A 20869-nucleotide genomic window follows, 5' to 3' on the forward strand; every position below is an offset into this window, starting at 1 on the left:
ACAAGAGACAGAAGAAGAGGGGCGCCTGGGTGGCGCAGGGGGTTAAGAGACTGACTTCGGCTCAGGTCGTGATCTCATGACCTGTGGGTTCGAGCCCCGCGTCGGGCGCTATGTTGACAGCTTAGAGCCTGGAGCCTGCTTTGGATTCTGTGTCTCCCTCTCTCTGCTCCTCCCCCGTTCTTGTGCTCTGGCTCTCTCTCTCAGAAATAAATAAACATTTTAAAAAATTAATTAAAGAGACAGAAGAAGAGAAGACACAGACACACGGAGGGGAGGCCCCACGAAGATGAGACACAGACACACGGAGGGGAGGCCCCACGAAGACGGAGGCAGAGGGAGGGGAGGCCCCACAAAGACGGAGGCAGAGACCACAGGCTCAGGAGTGCGGGGGGCCTCCGGGAGCTGGAGGGGCAAGGAGCCCTTGGAGGGGGTGTGGCCCTGCTGCCTACTTTATTCCAGACTTCTGGCCTCTAGAACCGCGAGAGAACACATTTCGAGAATACATTTCGGGAATAAATTTCGGTCGTTTTGTGCCACCTGGTTTGTGGCCATTTATCACAGCAACCCTAGGAAGCTAACGGGCCTTCCTCGGGGGTTCCAGCCTGTCTTTGCTGTCCCCACTGTACATCCATCCTTTCCCGATGGTCAAATCCCTGTGCCAGGTCTGTTATCCACATACCTACCTCCTAGTAACGTTGCTTCTCTAGCGGGCGCCTGGGGTCGGCTGAATAAAGGCTCTCAACGGTATCTATGTCCTAATCCCTACAATCTGTAGATGTCACTTTAAATTTTTAAAAATATATTTTATTTTGGGGGGGGTGGAGAGAGGGAGAGAGAGAGAGAATCCTTTTTTTTTTTTTAACGTTTATTTACTTTTGAGACAGAGAGAGACAGAGCATGAACGGGGGAGGGGCAGAGAGAGGGAGACACAGAATCGGAAGCAGGCTCCAGGCTCTGAGCCATCAGCCCAGAGCCCGACGCGGGGCTCGAACTCACAGACCGCGAGATCGTGACCTGGCTGAAGTCTGATGCTCAACTGACTGAGCCACCCAGGCGCCCCAAGAGAAAGAGAATCTTAAGCAGTCTCCACACTTAGCATGGAACCTGATTTGAGGCTCGATCTCACAACCCTGGGATCATGGCCTGAGCTGAAATCAAGAGTTGGCCACTCAACAGACTGAGTCACCCAGACGCCCCTGTGGATGTTACTTTATTAAAATGTTTTTTTTTTTTAATGTTTATTTATTTTGAGAGAGAGAGAGATACAGAGCTCGAAGGGGAGGAGAGGCAGAGAGAGAGGAAGACAGAATGTGAAGCGGGCTCCAGGCTCTGAGCTGTCAGCACAGAGCCCACCGCAGGGCTCGAACCCACGAACTGTGAGATCATGACCTGAGCCCAAGTTGGATGCTTAACCGACTGAGCCACGAAGGCGCCCCTGATCTTGGACTTCTGACTTGTGAAACTGTGAGTGAATAAATCTGGTGTTTTAAGCCACTAAATTTGTGGTGTTTTGTGACAGTGGTGACAGGAAATGAATGCAACCCCTGAGTGATACGTAAGTGACACATCCACAGAGTCAAAACACAAACACTGCATGGCGGCCGGGGCGGGGGGAGGGCTCTGGGATCACGGAGTAAAAAAAAAAGGGGCACGTGAGGCAAGGCAGCCACACGGAGTCACACGATGACCACAGGTTTCGACGTTACAAACACTCACCAGCGCCACACGCACACAGGCCCGGACACAATCAGTCCCGTGACAGTCAGCCGTGATACCACAGGGACACAGAAGCCTCAGAAGCCCGCCCATCTGCAGACCCCCAGGGTCACTACGGAATCCAAAAAGGTCCCCCGGAAAGACGTCACGCCCTGTGTCATGCCCAGAAAACAGTGGCGCGGTGACACGGCACAACGAACGCACCAGAAATCCCAGAGTCACCGCACCTGTCATCATCGGTCGGAGACGGACGCGGTCACCCATGGAGTCTGCGGCTTTGGCGGCCCCGCGTGCAAGAGGCCCAGCCAAGCCGGGTATGGTACAAAAATAGTTTATTACAAAAGAAATCTAACCAAAATGCCTAATAATTTACATTGTTATCAGTGCCTGGCTACAGCCCATCTGCCCCTCCTCATCCATCTGGGTAGAGGGGGCGAGGGGAGTGGCGATTCCCTGGTTCCACCAGCTCTGGGAGAGGAGAAGGAATTTGGGCGGAACTCAAGACAGGGGCCTGGTGCCAGAGGATAAAAGGTGTAAGAGTCCTGGGTGGGGGGCTCGGGGCGCGAAGATATCTTTGCTCGGAAGAGGGGGCTTATGGGTAGATGCTTGTGCCTCTGTGCAAATCCTGGTCCTGAAGATTGGGGGGGGGGGGCAGAGTGAGGTTTTCACAGTTTCCAGGAGGCTTGACCCCAACAGGGCAGGGAGGTCGCTCCGCATGAGTCTGAGATCTGCCCCCCCATCCCTCTCAGCTGCCTCCTGGAGCTGAAGAGGGGGGCACCGGCCGGCCAGGGGCTCGGAGGACCCCAGCGAAGGTCAGGAAGGCAGGTGGAGATGAGGGAGGAAGGAAGAAATTGGGGGGAGCCATGGGGAATCCAGGTGGGTCCTTGGGGGGAGACTGGGAGGGCGAGGAGGAGGGTGATGCAGAAAGGAGACCTGGGGGAAGAAGAAGGGTGGGCGCAGTGAGAGACCAGCTCTAAAGAGAAGGGGTCCGGACCACCCTGGGTGTCTGGGGAGGGAGAGGGGTCTAGAAGGTTCTGCGAGGGTAGAGACAGGAGCCTGAAAGATTCTTAGAGGGCAGAGACAAGGGCCTGGATGGTTCTGGGGGAGGAGAGGCGAAGGGCTTGGGGTCCTGGATGGTTGTGGGGAGTGGGAAGAGGGGTCGGGGCCTGGAGGTTGGTGGGGGGAGGAACTGGAGGCCTGGATGGCTGGTACGGGGAGGGGCTGGGGACCTGGATGGCTGGTGGGGGGAGGGGCTGGGGACCTGGATGGTTGGTGGGGGGAGGGGCTGGGGACCTGGATGGCTGGTGGGGGGAGGGGCTGGGAGCCTGGATGGTTGGTGGGGGGAGGGGCTGGGGACCTGGATGGCTGGTGGGGGGAGGGGCTGGGAGCCTGGATGGTTGGTGGGGGGAGAGGCTGGGGACCTGGATGGCTGGTGGGGGGAGGGGCTGGGAGCCTGGATGGTTGGTGGGGGGAGAGGCTGGGGACCTGGATGGCTGGTGGGGGGAGGGGCTGGGAGCCTGGATGGTTGGTGGGGGGAGAGGCTGGGGACCTGGATGGCTGGTGGGGGGAGGGGCTGGGAGCCTGGATGGTTGGTGGGGGGAGAGGCTGGGGACCTGGATGGCTGGTGGGGGGAGGGGCTGGGAGCCTGGATGGTTGGTGGGGGGAGGGGCTGGGAGCCTGGATGGTTGGTGGGGGGAGAGGCTGGGGACCTGGATGGCTGGTGGGGGGAGGGGCTGGGAGCCTGGATGGTTGGTGGGGGGAGGGGCTGGGAGCCTGGATGGTTGTGGGTGTAGGGGCCTGGAGCCTGGATGGCTGTGCGAGGAGAGACTGGGAGGTTGGCGCTGCGGAGCTAGGTTCTCACCATTGGAGCTGAGGAGGCTACTGCTCTCAGGGGAGGTGGTGGCACTGCGGTCCGGCGAGGGCTCTGGCTGTGATGCAGGAGCGGGCCTGGTCGCCTTCCCCCTCAGGATGTCGATGACCTGTAGGAGGACAGGGGTCACCACCAGGCTCCTCCAGCCCACGCTGCTCTCCCTCTCTCCAGTCTCGGCGTGCGCGGTCGGCTCCGTGCCTCAGTGTCCCCTGTCCGAGCTCGCTCCCACGGACCCACAGGCTGTCCCGCTCCCCAGCGCGAACGGGCACAGACACGCGCGCGCACTCCGATGTCCCATCCGCGCGGACCGGCGCTCGGGCACAGGCCCTCCCAGCGCGGACACTCACCCGGCGGCTGCGCGCCACCATGAGCGGCGTGTCGTTGTGGCAGTTCTTGAGGCCACTGTCGGCGCCGCTGCGGACCAGCGTGCGCACGAGCGGGAGGAGCCCGCGGCCAGACGCGGAGTGCAGCGCCGAGCTGCCCGAGTACATCTGCGCGTTCACGTTGGCGCCGTGCTGCGGGGCGGGAGCCGAGGGTCAGGCCCGCCGCGGCCCCGCGGGACCGGGGCCCGGGCGGCGGGTGGGGCGGGGCCACAGGAGGGGCGGGGCCGGGATGGGGTCCGAGCGCGGGGCCGGGGACTGAGGCTGGGCTCCCCCCCCCCCCCCCCCGACACCCGGACCGAGGCCAGGACCCGGGCGGGACCAGATCCTGGGTGAGGTGACGGAAGGGTGGAAACCAGAACCCAGGGCGGGTCAGAGCGCGACTGGGCGGACGGGCTGAACCAGCCGGAGCAGGACTCCGCCGCCCGGCCGGAGTAGGGGCGGAGTCCGAGAAACGAAGGGTCCAGAATCCAGGCGGGGCGGAAGGACCGCACGGGGAAAGGGTCAAAACCGGCCAGCGGGGTGAGCAAGGCCGCCGCTGCACCAGGCCCGGCTCGGGTGGGGGCGGGGGAGGAAAGGGAGACGGTCCGGGACCAGAGGGCAGCCTGGAGGGGTGAGGTCATAGACAAATGGAGGCCTAGAAGGGCGAGACAGCGCTGGAAGCGGAGCACGAGAGGGAGCCGGACCTGGAAGGCAGCGTCGATGCCAGGGACGCGGGAGGCGGGTGGGGGCGACTGCTGGGCTGGTGCTGGAGGGTGGGCGAGCGGCCAAGGGCGAGGGCAGTACCCACCTGCAGCAGGAGCTGCACCATGCTCAGGCTGTTGTTTTCCACTGCGTGGATGAGTGGGGAGCGGCCGCTTTTAATGTCCTGCAGAAGGGAGGGAAGGTCTCGGAGTCGCTCCAAGCTCTGCCCAATCAGCCGGCGGCCAGCATCCCAGCCGCCGGGTCTGGCGTCTCCATCCCCTTAGATACTTCAAGCCCCACCCCCACCCCACGCAAGCCCCGCCCCCTCGGGGTCCCGCCCCGGCTCCTCTTGGCCCCTCCTCCGGCCCGCGCCTGCTCACCACCGCATCGATGTCTGCGCCTCGCTCCAGCAAGAGCAGCACGGCTTCGGGGCACTCCATGTTCACGGCCACGTGCAAGGCGGTGAGCCCTGAGGTACAGGAAGACTCAGTGTAAACCTGGGTTTGGGGGCCCTTGGACTTCAGGTCTTGCCAGACAGTCCCACTCGGCGCCGGGGTAGGTGCTCACCGTCGTAATTGCGGGCCTCTAGGTCCACGGTGCCCGGGGCTGCGCTGTCCAGCAGGGCCCGGAGGCAGGTCGGGCTGCGGTGCTCACACGCCAGGTGGGCTGCTGTCTGGCCATGACGGTCCAGTGCCATGGGGCTGGCACCGGCCATCACGAGGAGCCGGACCACAGATGGCAGTGTGGTGATCACAGCCAGGTGTAGCGGTGTCTGGGGGAACAGAGACTGTGAGGCACCTGTGCCCTGCCCTGCGTCCCAGTCCTGTCTCTCAGAATTTCCGAGTCCTGAGCCCCAGCTCCAGTCTCACTCAGGAACCAGAAATCTGGAGTACATCCTCCCTCCGATTCAAGAGCCACGGCCCCCAGCTCCTCGCGTCCCAGGATTCAGGAGTCCGGACCCTCGGCCCGCTCTTCCATCAGATCCAGGCCCCCGGGCTCACCTGTCGTAGGTTGTTGTAGATATCCAGCTCCCGGCCCCCATGCTGGAAGAGGTTGACAAGCCGATGCACAGCAGGCAGATTGCCCTGCACCACGGCAATGTGGAGTGGCCTGGGGGCGGGGGAGGGGATCACAAGCGTTAGGGGCTGGTTACCTCTCACCCCCATAAAATTAGTGGTGCGAACTCCAACATGTGCCGGGGACTTTGGAGGAACATCCAGAATCCAATCACTTCTGACCCTCACTCCCTCCATCCTGGTTCAGCCACCATCGCCTCCCTCCTGCACGGTTCCCTCCTCACTGGCCTCCCTGCTTCAACCCCAGCTCTACCGTCTGTCCCCCCCACAGCAGCCAGAGAGCCCTTTTTGCAACTTAAATCAGATCAAGCCCCTTCTCTGCTCAGGACCCTCAGATTAAAGGCCAAACAGGCCTTGTGGGGGCTTGTCTCCCCCTTCTTCAACACTTTTGGCTTCTCCGTCTTCTCTCTTCACTCTGCTTGACTTTCTTGCTGTTCCTCGAACAAGACCAGCACGCTTGCCTCCCAGGGCCCTGACACTGGCTGTCCCCTGGAACAGTGGTCCCCCAGATACCTGCAAGACTTGCTCCCCTCATTTGGGCCTCTGCTAAAATGGTATGGCTACGACTCCCTCCCCTTCCCCCTGCCCCTGCTTACTTTTCCTCCACACCATCATCTGACATTGTACAGTTTACTTGTTTCCTGTCTGAATCTCCCCCGCTAGAATGTCAACTCCACCAGGGCAGGGCGTTCTGTCTGCTTTGGTCACGGCCCAGCGCCCAGGACAGCTGCCCGGTGCTGAGCCCAGCACACATGTACCCAATAAATGAACCCATCGCAGTGATCCCTGGCCAGCCTGGAAGCTGGGGAGCCTGTTCCCACCTCTCTCCGGCCCCGGCTTGCTCATGTGTGAAATGCGCAGGGATGAGGCAGGTGCCATCGAGTTCCCTCCACCAGTGGTGACTTGCACGCCACATGCAGAGCATTTATTTGGAGGAGTGTTTGTCCGAAGGGGAGGTGGGATGTAGGGGGATGGAGTCATTGTTCTGGACGCTGGGCCGCACGCATAACCCAGATCCCCCCTTCCAGACTGAAGGACTCATTCCCTTAGCTTATGGGAAGGTCGTGAGCTATCAGCTGTCTCTGGGAATTACCCTCTGCTGAAAAGAAGTGCTTGCCCGGGTCATGAGTGGGGGCAGCCGCCATCCACTGGCATCCCGTGACTGGGCGCTGCTGGCACAGAGGGCCTAGCCTCTGGCGCCATGTCTAAAGGCCATTCCAGCTGCAGCATTCCCTGTGAGACAGCTCAGTCCCCCTGAGGCGACACAGCAGCCCAACTTCCGTCCAGTCCTGCTTCCTTCATCCCCGCAGGCGTTGATTTGGAGAGTATGTCCCAGTAAACTCCATTCGCCTTCCCACAGCCCCCAACCTGGAAGGGTCATTTAGAGTTGAGGGCAATCTGGGATGATGGGGTGTGTGTGTGTGTGTGTGTGTGTGTGTGTGTGTGTGTGTGTAGGGGGGACCATTAGCACTAAGGGTATAAGGTTAACTGTATATACACAGGCCACACAGCCTTCTTAAAGTCCATTTACTAGAGCAACGAGTTTCTCACCCATCACTGCCTCTTCCTAACCCAAGCTGCCGGTGAGCATTGGCTCCCCCCATGGAAATGTGTTTCCAGAATCCATACTTTATTGTTGTTTTTTTTTTTTTTAATTAAAAAAATTTTTTTAATGTTTATTTTTGACCGAGAGCGTGCCCAAGTCGGGGAGGGGCAGAGGGAGACTATGAGGCAGGCTCCAAGCTGTAAGCACCAAAGCCTGACGTGGGGGCTTGAACCCACCAACCCCGGGGAATCATGACCCGAGCCGAAGTCTGACGCTTAGCCCACTGAGCCACCCAGGCGCCCCTAATTTTTAAGTTTTTAAAATCAGAACCCGACGCGGGGCTTGAACTCACGACCCTGAGATCAAGACCTGGGATGAGATCAAGAGTTGGATGCTAAACCGTGGAACCAGGGATGGCGGCTTTGGGGGCTGAGCAGGCCAGGGGCAACCCTCCCTCACTCCAGGTGCTAGAGCCAAGTCACGTGGCCCTCCCATAAAGTATAGCCCCATAAAGTATAGCCCACAATAGCGCCCACGTCCCAAGAGCAGCTCTGCAGGTGAAACGCTGAACCTGGATCCTGAACCTGGTGAAACGCCGAATTTAAAAGGAAAATGTTGGGGGAGGGGCCGGGCCTGGGCCGGGGTGAGGGTGGAGGGGCGGAGAAGGGCTCCCTTGGCTCCCTTCATCTCCCAGGAAGCCCTGCCTGCGTCCCCCTCGGGGCGGGCAGGGTTAAGTGAGGGCAGAGGGAGCGAATGATTTCAGAGAAACCGTCCAGGCCCGAGTTCCCATAAACGCGCGGGCTGCAGGGGGTGGGGCGGGGCTGGAGGAAGTGGGGACGGGAGGGGCGGCCCAGCCCTCGGACTTCCAGTAACAGGTCTGCTGGGCGGGGCTCCGCTTCCTGCTCCCGGGGGAGGGAAGCCTCCCGCCGGGGATCTACCCCGGCCACCCCCCCCCTCCCCCGGCACCCCCCCTTCCATCCTCGCCTGGGGGGTGGGGCAGGAGGGAGGCCAACCAAAGAGACCGAGCTTCCCTGGAGGGAAGGACCCCAAGTCTTGCACCCTTCAGGGCTCAGACTCCAGCTGCCTCCCTGTCCCCCATATCCCGGCATCCACCCCTCAGCTCTCTTAGGACCCGGTAGGTAATACGGTGCCCTAACTCTTTGCGGATACCAGCTTCCCCAGTGCCTGGGAGTGATCGATCCCCAAGTTGCCCTCTACCCTGTTGCTGAACCCCTCAGAGGAATACAGTACTCCGACCTCCCCTCTCTCTTGGAGACCCAGAGTTCTAGTTCCCCGGCGCCTGCCCTCTTGAGGGTCCAGATGCCCTGAGATCGTTGCTCTCTTGAGTCCCTAGAGGTCCAGCCTCCCAACCAAGCTTTGCTGCTCTGGGGAACCAGACTTAGCGTGTCCCCCTCCCCCGCTCCCAGGCTAGCCAGCTGTCCATTCCGGTAATGTCTTGGCCCCAGCGGAAGGGGTTAAGGTTAGCTTGAACGCCAGGAGGGGGAGGCTGCGAGTGAGTGACGGGTGCTGACGTGGGGGAGGCAGAGCAGCTGGGCTGCGGTCAAGTTCTGCGGGAAGGGATTTCCCCCAGCAGGCAGCTGAGGAAGAAGTGTTTGCTTTGGGGGGGGGGGGGAGAGCGGGGGAGGGAGGGAGGGGCGCGGGCCTTGAGACTGGGGTGCCAGGTCTTCTGTGTTCACAGGCTGCAAACAAATCACCCCCGGGGGCAGATACAAATTAAATCTATTTCACAGATGACCCCAGAGGTACCCAGAGTGGGAGGGAACTAGTTTTGTTCAGCCTTTTAGGGATCAGGCACTTTCTCCTGCTTGGACTCACAGAGTGGCCCACAACCAGCTGGGAAGCTCTGTTAGAACATCCACTTCCAGGTGCTGAGGACCTACTGTGTGCCTGGCCTTGTTCTATGCTCTAGATGTAGGGACACCATTACGCCGAGTCTTAATCTGGATGGGTACTACAGGAGCCCTCCATTTTCCAGGAGGGGAAACTGAGGCTCGGGGATGTGCAGTCGCCTCCCTGGCCAGCATTGGCGGTCCCCCTTTTTCTGCAGAAGTAAGCCTGTCCATTCTGTCCCTACCTCTCGTTTCCAGTCCCCAAACCAATGCCCAGATAAGCGCTTTATAAAAGTCATCTCACGCCTGCCTCGCAGACTCTCACACACTTAGAGTTCTTGTTTTTATAGGGGGAAACTCAGGCAGAGGGTGGGGGGGTAGAAAGTGGCCAGCGGAAGTTCCAACCTAGGTAGGTAAATAAGAATCGTGATGTTCAGGTGTGTGGTGAGCACAGAGCTAAACCATCCTGCGCAGGGGTTCTCAGCAGCCTCAAGGGCAAGTTCTCCAAGCGGGAGGCAATCAACTATCGGATTTGTGAAATCAGTTTAAGGAATCGGCAAATTAATTGAATGGCCTACGACTGTGAGATCAGGAAACACACTAGAATAGAAAACACAAAGTAGATCCCATCTAGTAAGGGTGACTTGTTTTGTTCTGCGCAATTTTGATTTCAAGCTTGTCTGTGTGTACATGTGCTGGGCTGAACATAAGGTAATAATATGAATTAATACTTACTGAGCATTTCTAACCGACCAGGCTCCGTGCTAAGAGCTTAACGTGCATAATTCATACGACAAGTCAATCAATGAAATGTCTTTCTCGCGGTTGGATTTTTTTTAAAAAGAATTTTTGGGTGTATTTTATTTATTTAGGGACGCCTGGGTGGCTCAGTCTGTTAAGTGTCTGACTCTTGATTTTGGCTCTGGTCATGATCTCACGGTTAAGTGGGATAGAACCCCGAGTCAGGCTGCGAGATGACAGCAAGCACCCTGCTTGGGATTCTCTCTCTCCCTCTTTCTCTGCCCCTTCCCTGCTCATACTTGCGTGCTCACACTCTCTCTCTCAAAATAAACGATTAAAATAAAAAAAAAAACCAATTATTTTATTTATTTAAAGTAATCTCAAACGTGGGGCTTGAACTCATAACCCCGAGATCAAGAGTTGCACGCTCTACCAGGCGCCCCTCTTGTGTTTGCATTTTGATAAATATGTTGATGCCCCCTGCTTCAAAAACAGTCCTAGGTTGTAAGTGCTGTCAGACTGCCCATTTTTCAGAAGAGGAGACTGAGGCATGGCGGAGGGGGGGGGCGGGCAGCTTTTTTTTGCTTGCTCAAAGTCACAGCCAGCAGCGGAGACAGGATTCTAACTCAGGTAGAGGTAATTCAGAAGCCCATGTGTTGTGGTGGGTGAGGTGGGGGGTAGGGCTGACTCCCCCCATTAATGGGGGGCTTTACTCACGTGTCTCCGTCCTCATCTGCACGGGTGGCCACGGCGATGTCAGCCGATAGGGGATGTTCCATGGAGCACACCATGGGGTACAGGGGTGTAGGCACGTTCAGGAGAGGAAAGAGGGAGCCCATGGTCGGGGTCGGGTACAGGGGCAGTAGAGGTCCTGGACAGAGGAAAGGACATGGGTGGTGAGGCCAAGTCAGCAGACCCTCAACCCACCCCTCCCTCCAGGCCTTCACCCCTCCTGTGTCACCTGTCCTTTTTTCCAGGTCCCTTTTGCATCTCATACTGGGGCTGAGAGGCCCAAGACAACCTGGCCTTGTACATCCATCTTCTGGGCTCTGGCAACTTCCTCCGCCTTCACCATTCCCCCTGAGCCCTGGTCACGGTCATTGTCACTTACCTCTTCGTGCTTCTGACCTCCATCTCTTACTAGGCAGAGTCCCTTAAGGACGGGACTGAACCCCATCGTCACCCAGCAGGGGACCCCAGGGCCTGTTTGCTGGGTGAATTTGTGGCTGAGGGAGGTAAGAATGGGTGTAGGGTGTGGGGTGACTGTGTAGAGAGTTGGGGAGAAAGGGGGTCAGAAGGAGAGAGGAATGGCGTCAGAAGCCAAATACGGCAGCAAAGACATATCCACCCACCACACAGATGGGGAAAACTGAGGCCTGGGTTCTCGTCCAGGGAATGGGGAAAGGGGAGGAGGCAGTGGCAGGCCTCCTGGTGCACAAGCTGAGGCTCTCTAAGTGCTGTACTCCGATGGGGTGGAAGGTGCAGGAACGGGGCCAAAATCTGGAGGCCCTAGGCATGGGCTCTCTGCAGCTTTTGGGGTCACTCGGGGATGGTAAGGTGGTAGCAGATGCCCCTTCCTTGAGATCAGGGATGGAGAGAATGATGTTTGGCCTTCTTTATCATCTCCTGATCCTTGGGGGGCCCCCAGCCCTGCGCCCCCAAGTCCTCGTATCTCCGGGGTCAGCTCTTGGTGCCCTGAAGCCTTTTGCCTGGAGACCCCTGAATTCTTCATCCTGGCCCTAAGTCCTCCAGTCCCAGAACTCCCCGGTCCTGGCCCGCATTCCTAGAACCCTAGAACCCTCAGTCCCCAGGCCTTGACTTTGTGACCCCCTGACCCTGTGACTTCAGATGAGCCCCTGATCCGTCCTGTGTGACTGTACCTAACTGGGTGCCCAGAGCCCCGGATCTCTGTCCCGCTGGCTCCCCAGGACCCCCTTCCCTTCCATCCAGATATTGACTCGGATGCTTCAGACTCCCACTCTGTTCTCCTGATTCCCACTATTGTCTGGTATCTCCTGGGTTCCTGAGGTTCTGATGTCCTGACATCCCTAGTATCTGTCTTCTTAGAACCCCAGTCGCTGTTTCCCTGACTGCCTTTCACACCACGGATCTGGATGCCAGGAACCCCAGTTTCTTGGGCCCAAGTGCTGATTCTGCAAACCCTAGATATCTGGGTTCTAACGAGCTTGTAACTCTGTTCTTGGGACTGTAGGCTCTGTCCGCTTGATTCCCTGAGACCCCCTATCTATGCTGCTGGGCACTGTCCCCTGGGTCCCCATATCTATGGCTTTCGGATGCTGAGCTTTGTCCCCCAGAGCCCCCTGAACAGCCGGTGTTCTGGGACCCCCATATCTGTGTCCCAAGGCACTGCTCCCTGATGCTTCCACAGTGGTGTCCCTGGAACTTCAGGCTCTGCCCCCTCTCAGTTCCCCAGAAACCCCATATCGGTGTCCTTGGGACCTTGGATTCTGTCCCCCCTTCCCCCTCCCCCCCCCCCGTTTCTCAGCTCCCTGGGACCCCCTGTATGTGCGGCCTGAACTCAGTTCCCTGGCTCTGGTGACCGTCTGCCCCGTCAGACCCCGATCTGGCCAGGACCCGTGGGAGCCACTCACCCTGGTAGTAAAGCGCCTCTGGCCGGGCCAGTCCGTGGGGGGCCGCGGGGACCGCCGGGGAGTCGGAGCCGCCGCCTAGGGGATCCGGGGTGACAACGGGGCCCGCGGCGCCGCGGGGGGCGGCGGGTTCCGGGGAGGGCGCGCGCAGCGGGCGCTTGCGGAGTGGCAGCGCGGCGCCGGGGGGCCCGGCGGCCTTGGGCCGGGTGCGCAGGTCCACGGGCCCCTCGTCCATGGCCCCCGCGGGGCATCGGGGCATGGGGCCGCCGGGGACGGCGGCCGAGCGGGCGGCCGGAGCGCGGCTCGGCTCGGCTGCACGGGAGGGTGGCTGCGCCGGGCGCCGGGACTTCCCCTGCCGCCGGCTGAACTGAAGGGACTTTTGTCGGCCGGGGCGGTGCCGGTCGCCCGCCTCCCCGCCCCCGGCCCCCCCCCCCCCGCCCCCGGGGCCACCCGTCCGCCCCAGGGGTTTCCTGGACCCGCCGCCGCTCCCGCCACCCCGAGGTGCAGCCCGCCGAGCGTCCCGCCCGCGCCGCCGCGCCCCGCGCCCGCCCCTCTCCCGACCCCGCGGCGCCCCCGGCGGCTGGGCCTCGGTGGGGGGCGGGGAGGGGGGAGGGGGCGGGGTCAGGGCCTGGGGGTCCCCACCCCTACGGCTGCCTGCCTCTCTCAGTCGCTGTCTCAGTGCTTTGGTGTCTCTGGCTAATTGTCTCTATCTCTGCGTCTCTGAGTCTCTAACTCTGTCTCGTCCGACTCTCCGATCTGGAGAGTCTTTCTGGGCCTGGGTGTCTCTCTCTCTCTCCCCCGTCCCTCTATCTCGACCTTTGCGTCTTTCTCTGTTCTCACTGCCTCTGTCTCTATCTATTGTCTCTGTGTCTCTCACCATCTCTGTCTCTCGAGTGCTGTCTGCGCTCGGCCTCTTCCCTAGGGAGGCATTCCAAGCGGCCCTGGGCTCCCTAGGGCGCGGGTTCGAGTCCCGACTCCCACTTCCTCGCCCGGTGACCTTGACCAGGCACTTCCTTTCTCTGAGCCGTTTCCTCCTTTGCGGGAGCAGAAAGACGCACCCAGGTCAGGGGCTGCCCTCGGCGGGCGCCCGGGCGCTGTCCCTCTGCCAGCCCTGTCCCCATCCCTGCCTCCTCCATGTGTCCCAGCCGAGGGTCTGAACTTCGCTGGGGGGGGGGGGCGGTGGGGAAGGGCACAGGGAAACAGCGAGTGTCTCTCTCTCCGCGGGAACCCTGCACACTCAGCTCGAGCTTCTGGGCGAAGAGTTGGTGAGACACCAAGGAAAAGAGACACAGAGAGATAGCAAGAGACGCGGAGACACAAGACCAGAGTCGGGGCGGCCACGGCCCGGGCCCGGGGGCGGCAGGGTGCTAGTCCGGCCACCCCTTCTCCCCCACCTCCCCCTCCCGCCCGGGCGGGGTTGGTGGGTGGGGAACAGGCCGGGCGGGTTGGGGGGCATGACTCAGAGGCGGGCTGGAGCTAGTGGGCGGGGAGGGGCAGAGGCGGGCCTTTTCCGGGTCCCCGCCCCTGCCTCCCTTCTCTCCGCCCCGGGGAGGGGCCCCAGCGGCGCGGGGCTTTCCCGGATTTCCCTTGAGGCGGGGCTGTCGCTGGGGTTGAGTCCGGGTCACTGAGTTACCGGAGGCCAAGGGGGAGGCTTTGGGGCCCGGGGGCGGGGGGCAGAGGGATGGCGGCTGCACCCCGGATCCGTCCGGGAGGCACGCAGGTCCCCGGGGCTCTCTCGTGTCTCGCCCTGTCTCTGCAACTCTGTCCCTGCATCCCTGGCCCTCGGCTCCCTGTCTCCGGCCCCACCCCCTGTCTCTTTTTGTCTCCCGATCTCTGTCTGTGTCTCTGTCTCCCTGGCGGCGTCTCTCTGCGACCCTGAAAGTGGGTGTGGGGCCCCGTCCCCAGGAAGGGACTTTGCCCACGACTCTGGCCCCACCCCGGTGGATCGTTAACCAGGGATGTGAGGAGCAGCTGTGGAGAGAGAGAAGCCTCACCCCTTCCCCCTTCTCTCCTTTCTGCCTCTCTCTGGGTGGCCCCCAAGCCCCCTTAGCCCCTGTAATGGGGAAACATTTGGGGGCAAGGCCTGGGTCCAGTCCCACCTCCACCATTTGCTCCCTGCGGGACCTCAGGCGAATCATCTGTCTTGAGACTCAGTTTGGTCTTCTGACAAATGGGACTGATGTCAACCCCCTGCCTCCCCGTGTCGGGGGAGCTTCGCCCAGGGCAGGAAACGAAGGAATTAGGCTGGAGAGTCTGGGTGCTGCCGTTCCCATCCAGACAGCCCTCCCTCACCTGGGGAGGAGCACAGCCTTGCTGCACAAAAGGGGAAGTTGAGCCTCAGAGGGGGCGGGTTTTGTCAAGGTGGTGACCCTAGGAGGTTGAAATGGAAGGACACCCAAGTTCCTCCTCCTCCCAGTCTCCCTAGGGCAGATAGAGCGATGGCTTTGGGCCCAGACGGGCCTGGGGGGGGGTGTGGTGGTGAGGGGGGTTATGCATTTGGCCCAGAAGGGGCTGAGAGAGAAAGAGTGCTGGGGGGTCTGAGTCTGAGGATGGACGACGGGTAAAAGTCTGAGGGAGGAGGACCTAAAGGAGGAAGACAGGTCTGAGAGAAGTAAATGGTCTAAGAGAGGGGGAGAAGGGAGAGAGAATCGGTCTGAGGGAGGAGGTGAGGGTCTGAGGGAGAGGATGAATGTCTGAGGGAGGAGGTGAGGCTCTGAGGGAGGGGAAGAAGGTCTGAAGGAGGAGGCACTGTCTGAGGAAGTCTGAGAAGGACCAAGTGAGGAAAGCAGCTCGGAGGGAGGAGGAGAGACTTGGCTGGCGCGGGGCGGGGGGTGGGGGGTGGGTTGTGATGGAGGAAGAGGTTTGAGGGTGAGGACATGAGGGTCTGAGGACGGAGAGCACGGTCTGAGGGAGGAGGAGCAGTTTGAGGAGGGCCTCCTTGGGACAGAGGGAAGAGAGGGGTGCTTGGGACCAAGCAGCGACTGAGGGAAGGGAAGAGAAGGGAGGCCTGGAGTCAGCCCCGCCCTGCAGCTGTCTAATTTCCCAGAATCTTCTACTGCTCAGGAAAGTCCCAGCTCCCACAGCCGCCTCCCTCCAGTGTCGGGAATGGAGGATGCGGAACCAGGACGGCTGCCCCCTCCTTTCCCCCCTGGCTCCCAGCACCCCAGGCTGGGAGGACTAGGGTCTCCCCTCTCTGCGCTTGAGCTCCGGAGGTCCCCTGCCGGCAGGGGGCAGCCCCTGGATGAGTCCCAGAAAGTTCCCAGAGAGAGCCCGGAAGTCCTGCATGGTGTCTAACCACTTTCCCTCACGCAGGCTGCCTTTTGTATCTGTGCAAATCTTTTCTTCCCTCCCACTGCTCCTTCCCTTCTACCCCTACCCCCAGGGAAGGAAGGGCTGAGCCCGTCCAAGGTCCCGAGAAGGAAACAAAGGCCTAGCTGGAAGGCTGTGGGCCTTGGGGCACTTTCTTGCTCTTGGGGGCCTTCCAAGAGGGGAGGATAGTGCTTGTTAGATACTAGGTTCCCATTGGCTTAATTCCTGGGCCTTTTTCTGTCCCAAGTTTTGCTCCCAACTGAGGCCCGAGCTTCTGTTTTCATCAGCTGTGTGGCTTCCAGGCCATTACTGAACTTCGTGGAGCCTCAACTTCCCCACCTATCAGACAGACTAAATCGAGACCCTAATGCTTCCGTCCTCTAGGGCCCGATGGATAGGAAGTGCTAAAGGCGGTGTGGCTGCAATTATTATGATCCCTGTTATAACCACAGGAACAACGGTGATAATTATTCCTATCCAGGAACCTGAAGTTTCAACAGCTGGGCCCATTTCATTGAGGAAATTGGGACCCAACATGCTGGGCCTGGAAGATACGGGTTTGAGGCCGGGTTCTGCCATGTGTCAGCTGTGTGTGACTTTGGATAGGTGGCTTTCCCTCTCTGTGCCTTTGTTGGTGACTTTACTGTTGGGGATCATAACAGCTCCTGCCTCACAGGGTTGCAGAGCAGATTGAGACCACGTGTACAGAATGAATAACTGAATGAATGAATGAACGGTGTCCCTTCTTGCCTCCATATTGCCTGCCTTAACTCATCGGGCCAGGCCTTCCCTGTAACCCTCTCCGCCCAGAGATAAAGCAAGATGGGCCCATTCGCCCGTGGGCTGAACTCCCATGAAGAATTGGCCCACGTAATCCTCTTGACATCTCGTGAGGAAATCCAGCTGAAACTCCCATTTTACGAGTAAAATCCCATTTCACAGAGACACAACAGAGGAGCGGAGTCCCTGCTCAGGGTCATCAAGATTTTATGCCAGGTCTCTGTGTCCCCTGCACCCCGGCTGCTGGGGCAATCGGTCCCCGAGACCACAGGCCTTCCCCCTCCTGTCTAACTCCAGACCCCTATCCCCTAAGAAGGGAATGGCTCAGGAGGGGAAAACTCAGGCACAAAGAGGCAAAGTCACGGCCAGAGATTAGCAGGTCTACAGTCTGTCTGCAGGCTCCAGGCACAGGGAGGGTCGAGCTGATGGAGGGAAGGTCGCGTCGCAGCAGGAAGGTATAGATTTAGATTGAAGAGAGGGTTCCGGGAAAGCGAGCAGAGTGCACAGACAGAGGAGAACAGACCTGAGCCTGGAGCTGGGGGGCCCTGCCCAAGGTCACACAGCTTTGGGCTGCGATTCCACCCTGGGTTTGCAGACTGCCCTGCTCCCAGAGGCTGCCCTTCCCCCCACCCCCCAGGAGTGAATACAGGCCAGCTTCCTGCAGCATGGCCTGTACCTCCTGGTTCCTCCCCACCCTGGGGCCTTGGCAGCTTCTGGAACCCCTGGCACCAAGCAGGATCAGCCCTTCTGGGGCCTTGGCCAAGACTTGATCTTCCCCTTTCTCCCTCTTGCTGGGTCTGCACGCACGACGCTGAGTCAGAGGATTGCAACATCCTCTCCTCGGGCTTTGAGACCAGACATCCTCTGCCCCGTGCACTGCCTCTATCGGGCCAAGGTGATGCGGTGGGAGACATCTACGGATATTGGCATCTGCCCTGGGTGGGGCTGGGCAACCTCAGAGGGATCCCAGTGAGGCAATGGTAGACAGACGGTAGGCGGCGTAATGCTGGGCCTCAATGTCCTCATCCGTAAATGGGGCTCCCTGTCCAATTGGCTTCGAATCCCAGCTCTGCCACTTACCAGCTGCGTGACCTTGGGCAAGTGACTTATCCCCTCTGAGCCTCGGTTTCCTCATCTATAAAATGGGGACGAAACCCAGCGAACGCCTCATGGGGCGGTTGTGAGGGCCAAAGGAGTTAGCAATGCGTCGACCCAAGCTGGCGAGGAGTCAGTTCTCGGGAAATGGAAGGTAGTATTTTTCAACGATTGCTATTATTAATACAGATATGGGAGTGGCAGAGGCTGCTTGGATCTCTCAAGAAAAGACATGCGGCGTGGCTGCCCCGCGTGCAGATGGCTGGCTGAGAGCCTCCCGCAGTTGGTTCCTTCAAGTTCTGCCTCAGCTTGCCAGTCGGGGACACCAGCTCCTGGCAGCGTCTGGCCATTGACTGAGCCAGGCAAGGTAGGGGATTCTGGCCATTTCTGCTACTCTGGGCTTCCTCTGTGTGCAATCTTCGCTGCAGGGGCTCCCCCTTGGGCTGACATGGTGACCTGATCGTTCTTCCCCCCCCCCCACCTCCCAATCCCGCTTCCCCCTTCCCTTTCTCACGGACCGCTCTCGGTAACTTTTTGCCCTCCTGACTCTAGGCACCTCCTTTCTGGAAGACCGGATCCGTGCCGATGGACTTTGGAGTCGGACAACCGGAGCACGAGTGTTGTCTCTGCCTGGGTGGCTTCGGAGCGGCATCTGATCTCTCCGAGCCTCAGTTTCCCCCTCTGAGTCATGGGAACGGTAGCGTGACGGCTGAGAGGCTCCAGTGAGTCAGCAACGAAGCCCTTAGCACACTTACCTGGCACCCATACGTCACACTCATCCATCGGGAGGGAGACAAATCTGGGCCTATTTTCCACTCTGCCGGTTTCTGGCCTCTGAGCCTGGTCTGTAAGGTGGGGATGGACCCTGTCCTTCCCCGAGTAGGGCGCCCTGAGTCAGGTGCGGAAAGCCCTGGCCAAGCCTGGCACACCAGAAGCTCGATAGCCGGGTGGTGTCATTACGGCCACTGCCTTGAGGGGCTGAGCCGGCCAAGTCATCTGAGGAACAGGTGCGCAGGGAGCTGTAGGGCAGGCATGTCTCACCCCCATGGGGCCCTGGTCTTGGGCTGACCAACGAAGGGAAGTCCCAGGGCTGGGAAACCGTGGCGTCCTCCTGTAGAAGCTCCCTGATTCTGGGATACACCACAGAGGTGGGGAGGAGGGAGGAGGAAGCCCCCTGCCTTGCTCATTCAGTGGGCAAGAAGGGAGGGAGAATGTACGAGAAAAAAAAAAAAAGTCGGTCTCCCTCGTCAGACTAGAGCAGACCTCCTCCATCAGACTGGGAGGTCCCTGGGGTGGGGATAGGTTCCCCGTCAGTGTAGGAGTTCCTTGTGCCTTTGAGTTGCGTTCTCCCTCCTCCGTCAGATCAGGATCTCCCTCAGAAGGGGGCGTGTGTCACTTGTCCACGGATTAGATTATCTCTAAGAGTGAGTGATGCCTCCCCTATCAGACTGGGAATTTTCCCCAGGGGTCGGGGTGGGGGGTGTCTGGGGCATGCCTCTCTGGGGACTGGGAGGTCGCTCGAGATGAGGCGACATGTTCCCCTCGTCTGTCTAAGGACATCGGTTCTCAATTGAGGGGGGCAATTTTGCCCCCTTCGGGGGACATCCGGATGAGTATTAGACTAGAGCTTCCTGAAGATGGTGGGCATGCCTCCGCCATCGTTCTAAAGTTCCCTGAGCGTGAGTCTGGGTCCTGCCTCCTCCATCAGACTGTCGCGCTGAGTTGTGGAGCTTGAATTGGCCGTTGTATGGGGAGCCCTGTGAGGGTGAGATTAATCTTATCCCCAGCATTAAATGGGAAGTTTGGATTACTCAGGAGGGAGCTGTTGCCTGTCTCCTCCATCAGATTAGTGCTTGCTTCCAGAGCCCTGAGTCGAGGAAGTCTCTCTCTCCCGTCAACCCAGCCACTCCCTGAGACGGGGACAAGCCTCCCCCAGTTGGAGTCCCCACCACTTTGCAAACGCACTCCCCAGGGCACAGCCCAGAACCCATCCCGGAGGAAGGGACGACACCTTCCCTGGAGAGCCAGCCTTTTTTCCTGGAAGTTGGCATGTCCCCAGCCTGAGGCCACAACCACTGCTGCGGCCACCAGGGCCTAAAAATACAGATGTAAAAGTTCCCTGGGCTCCTGGGAACGCCGAGGTCACACCAGGCTCTTCCTCATTTGAGCCAGAGCCACAGCGAACTGTCCTCTCCTGTGCCCCAACTATCGTCCCAGCGGGAGCCACCCCTGCCCTCCAGCCCCCTCCCCAGCAGAGTGAGGACCAGGGCGGGGGTCTCCACCACCAGACTTGTGGAGTCGGGTCGCCAGCCGGAAGCAACGCCTGGCACCGCTTCTCAGCTCTGCAACTCTGGGCAGGCCGTTTGCGCATCTGGAAGGCGTGAGGCCGCACCCGTGGATTGCCTGGCCCTGGGCTGGCTGGTGACAGATGGGGTAAACCGGGGCGGGCGGGGGGCGCTCCTCCAGTCATGCCCTGCAGGAGCTGCGGGTGGGGGTGGCTGTCGGCTTGTGGCGGCTCCTTTGGCCATTACCCATCTCTGAACTTGTCACTTTGGCCTCCTGTGGTTACGTGGCGTCACAGTGTGTTGGCTCACTTCTGGGAAAATCAAATCGTATTGTGTGTTTCAGATCCCAATTCTCCTCCTGCGGGTTCCCTCTGCCGCCCTCCTGCCTTCGGGCCCAGGAATGTTACCCCCCTGGAGACCCAAGTCATCTGAGGAGCAGAACGGGGCCGAACGGTGGGATTCAAAAAATACGTATTTTCACATTATGAAACATAATGTGGAGAATTACATACAAGACAATGTTCCATTTTATGACCTGTTGTAAAGAGAACAGTAATAGTTTTGCCAGTTCATCAGAAGCCCCTTTGTGCCTCTTCCAAATCACAACACTTTTCCTCCCTTCAGGTAACCTGTGTTTCTTTTATGTGTTTTTTGCCCTCTTTTATACATTTTTTTTATTTTGTAAATTGTATTTATTAAACAATTTTTTAATGTTTGTTTATTTTTGAGAGACAGAGAGACAGAGACAGAGCACGAGCAGGGGAGGGGCAGAGAGACAGGGAGACACAGACTCCGAAGCAGGCTCCAGGCTCTGAGCTGTCAGCCCTACGCGGGGCTCGAACCCACGAACCCTGAGATCGTGACCTGAGCCGAAGTCGGACGCTTAACCGACTGAGCCACCCAGGCGCCCCCATACTTTTTTTTTTAA

The 20869-nt window shown here is 59.6% G+C and overlaps 1 protein-coding gene and 1 long non-coding RNA gene across 2 annotated transcripts; one reads left to right on the forward strand and one right to left on the reverse strand.

The window, feature by feature from the left end:
• Positions 1-2031: 2031 nt before the first annotated feature.
• On the reverse strand, positions 2032-12839 carry BCL3 (BCL3 transcription coactivator). The gene is made up of 9 exons (XM_047077881.1): positions 12476-12839; positions 10581-10734; positions 5652-5760; positions 5218-5422; positions 5031-5119; positions 4757-4834; positions 3934-4101; positions 3578-3695; positions 2032-2649 (listed from the first exon to the last, which is right to left on the reverse strand). Exons 1-9 carry the CDS (start codon positions 12729-12731, stop codon positions 2462-2464), a joined length of 1365 nt encoding a protein of 454 aa, XP_046933837.1. The 5' UTR covers positions 12732-12839; the 3' UTR covers positions 2032-2461.
• Positions 12840-15359: 2520 nt separating this feature from the next.
• Positions 15360-20595, forward strand: LOC124511040 (uncharacterized). The gene is made up of 3 exons (XR_006961809.1): positions 15360-17456; positions 17846-18023; positions 18209-20595. It is a non-coding gene; the product is annotated as an uncharacterized LOC124511040 (long non-coding RNA).
• The last annotated feature ends 274 nt before the right edge of the window (positions 20596-20869 follow it).

The sequence above is a fragment of the Lynx rufus genome, unplaced genomic scaffold (genome assembly GCF_022079265.1).
Source record: "Lynx rufus isolate CCGP_SWC_20201006 ecotype Redwood Valley unplaced genomic scaffold, mLynRuf1.p SCAF_16, whole genome shotgun sequence".
Lineage (NCBI taxonomy): Eukaryota > Metazoa > Chordata > Mammalia > Carnivora > Felidae > Lynx > Lynx rufus.

Bases quoted from the DNA above. Each gene is read 5' to 3' on its own strand.
- BCL3 (XM_047077881.1), bottom strand. From the start codon at position 12,731: ATGCCCCGATGCCCCGCGGGGGCCATGGACGAGGGGCCCGTGGACCTG. The intron at 10,735-12,475 runs GTGAGTGGCTCC...TCCTCTGTCCAG, and splicing joins AGAGGCGCTTTACTACCAGG to GACCTCTACTGCCCCTGTAC. The intron at 4,835-5,030 runs GTGAGCAGGCGC...TCCCTTCTGCAG, and splicing joins GCGCAGACATCGATGCGGTG to GACATTAAAAGCGGCCGCTC.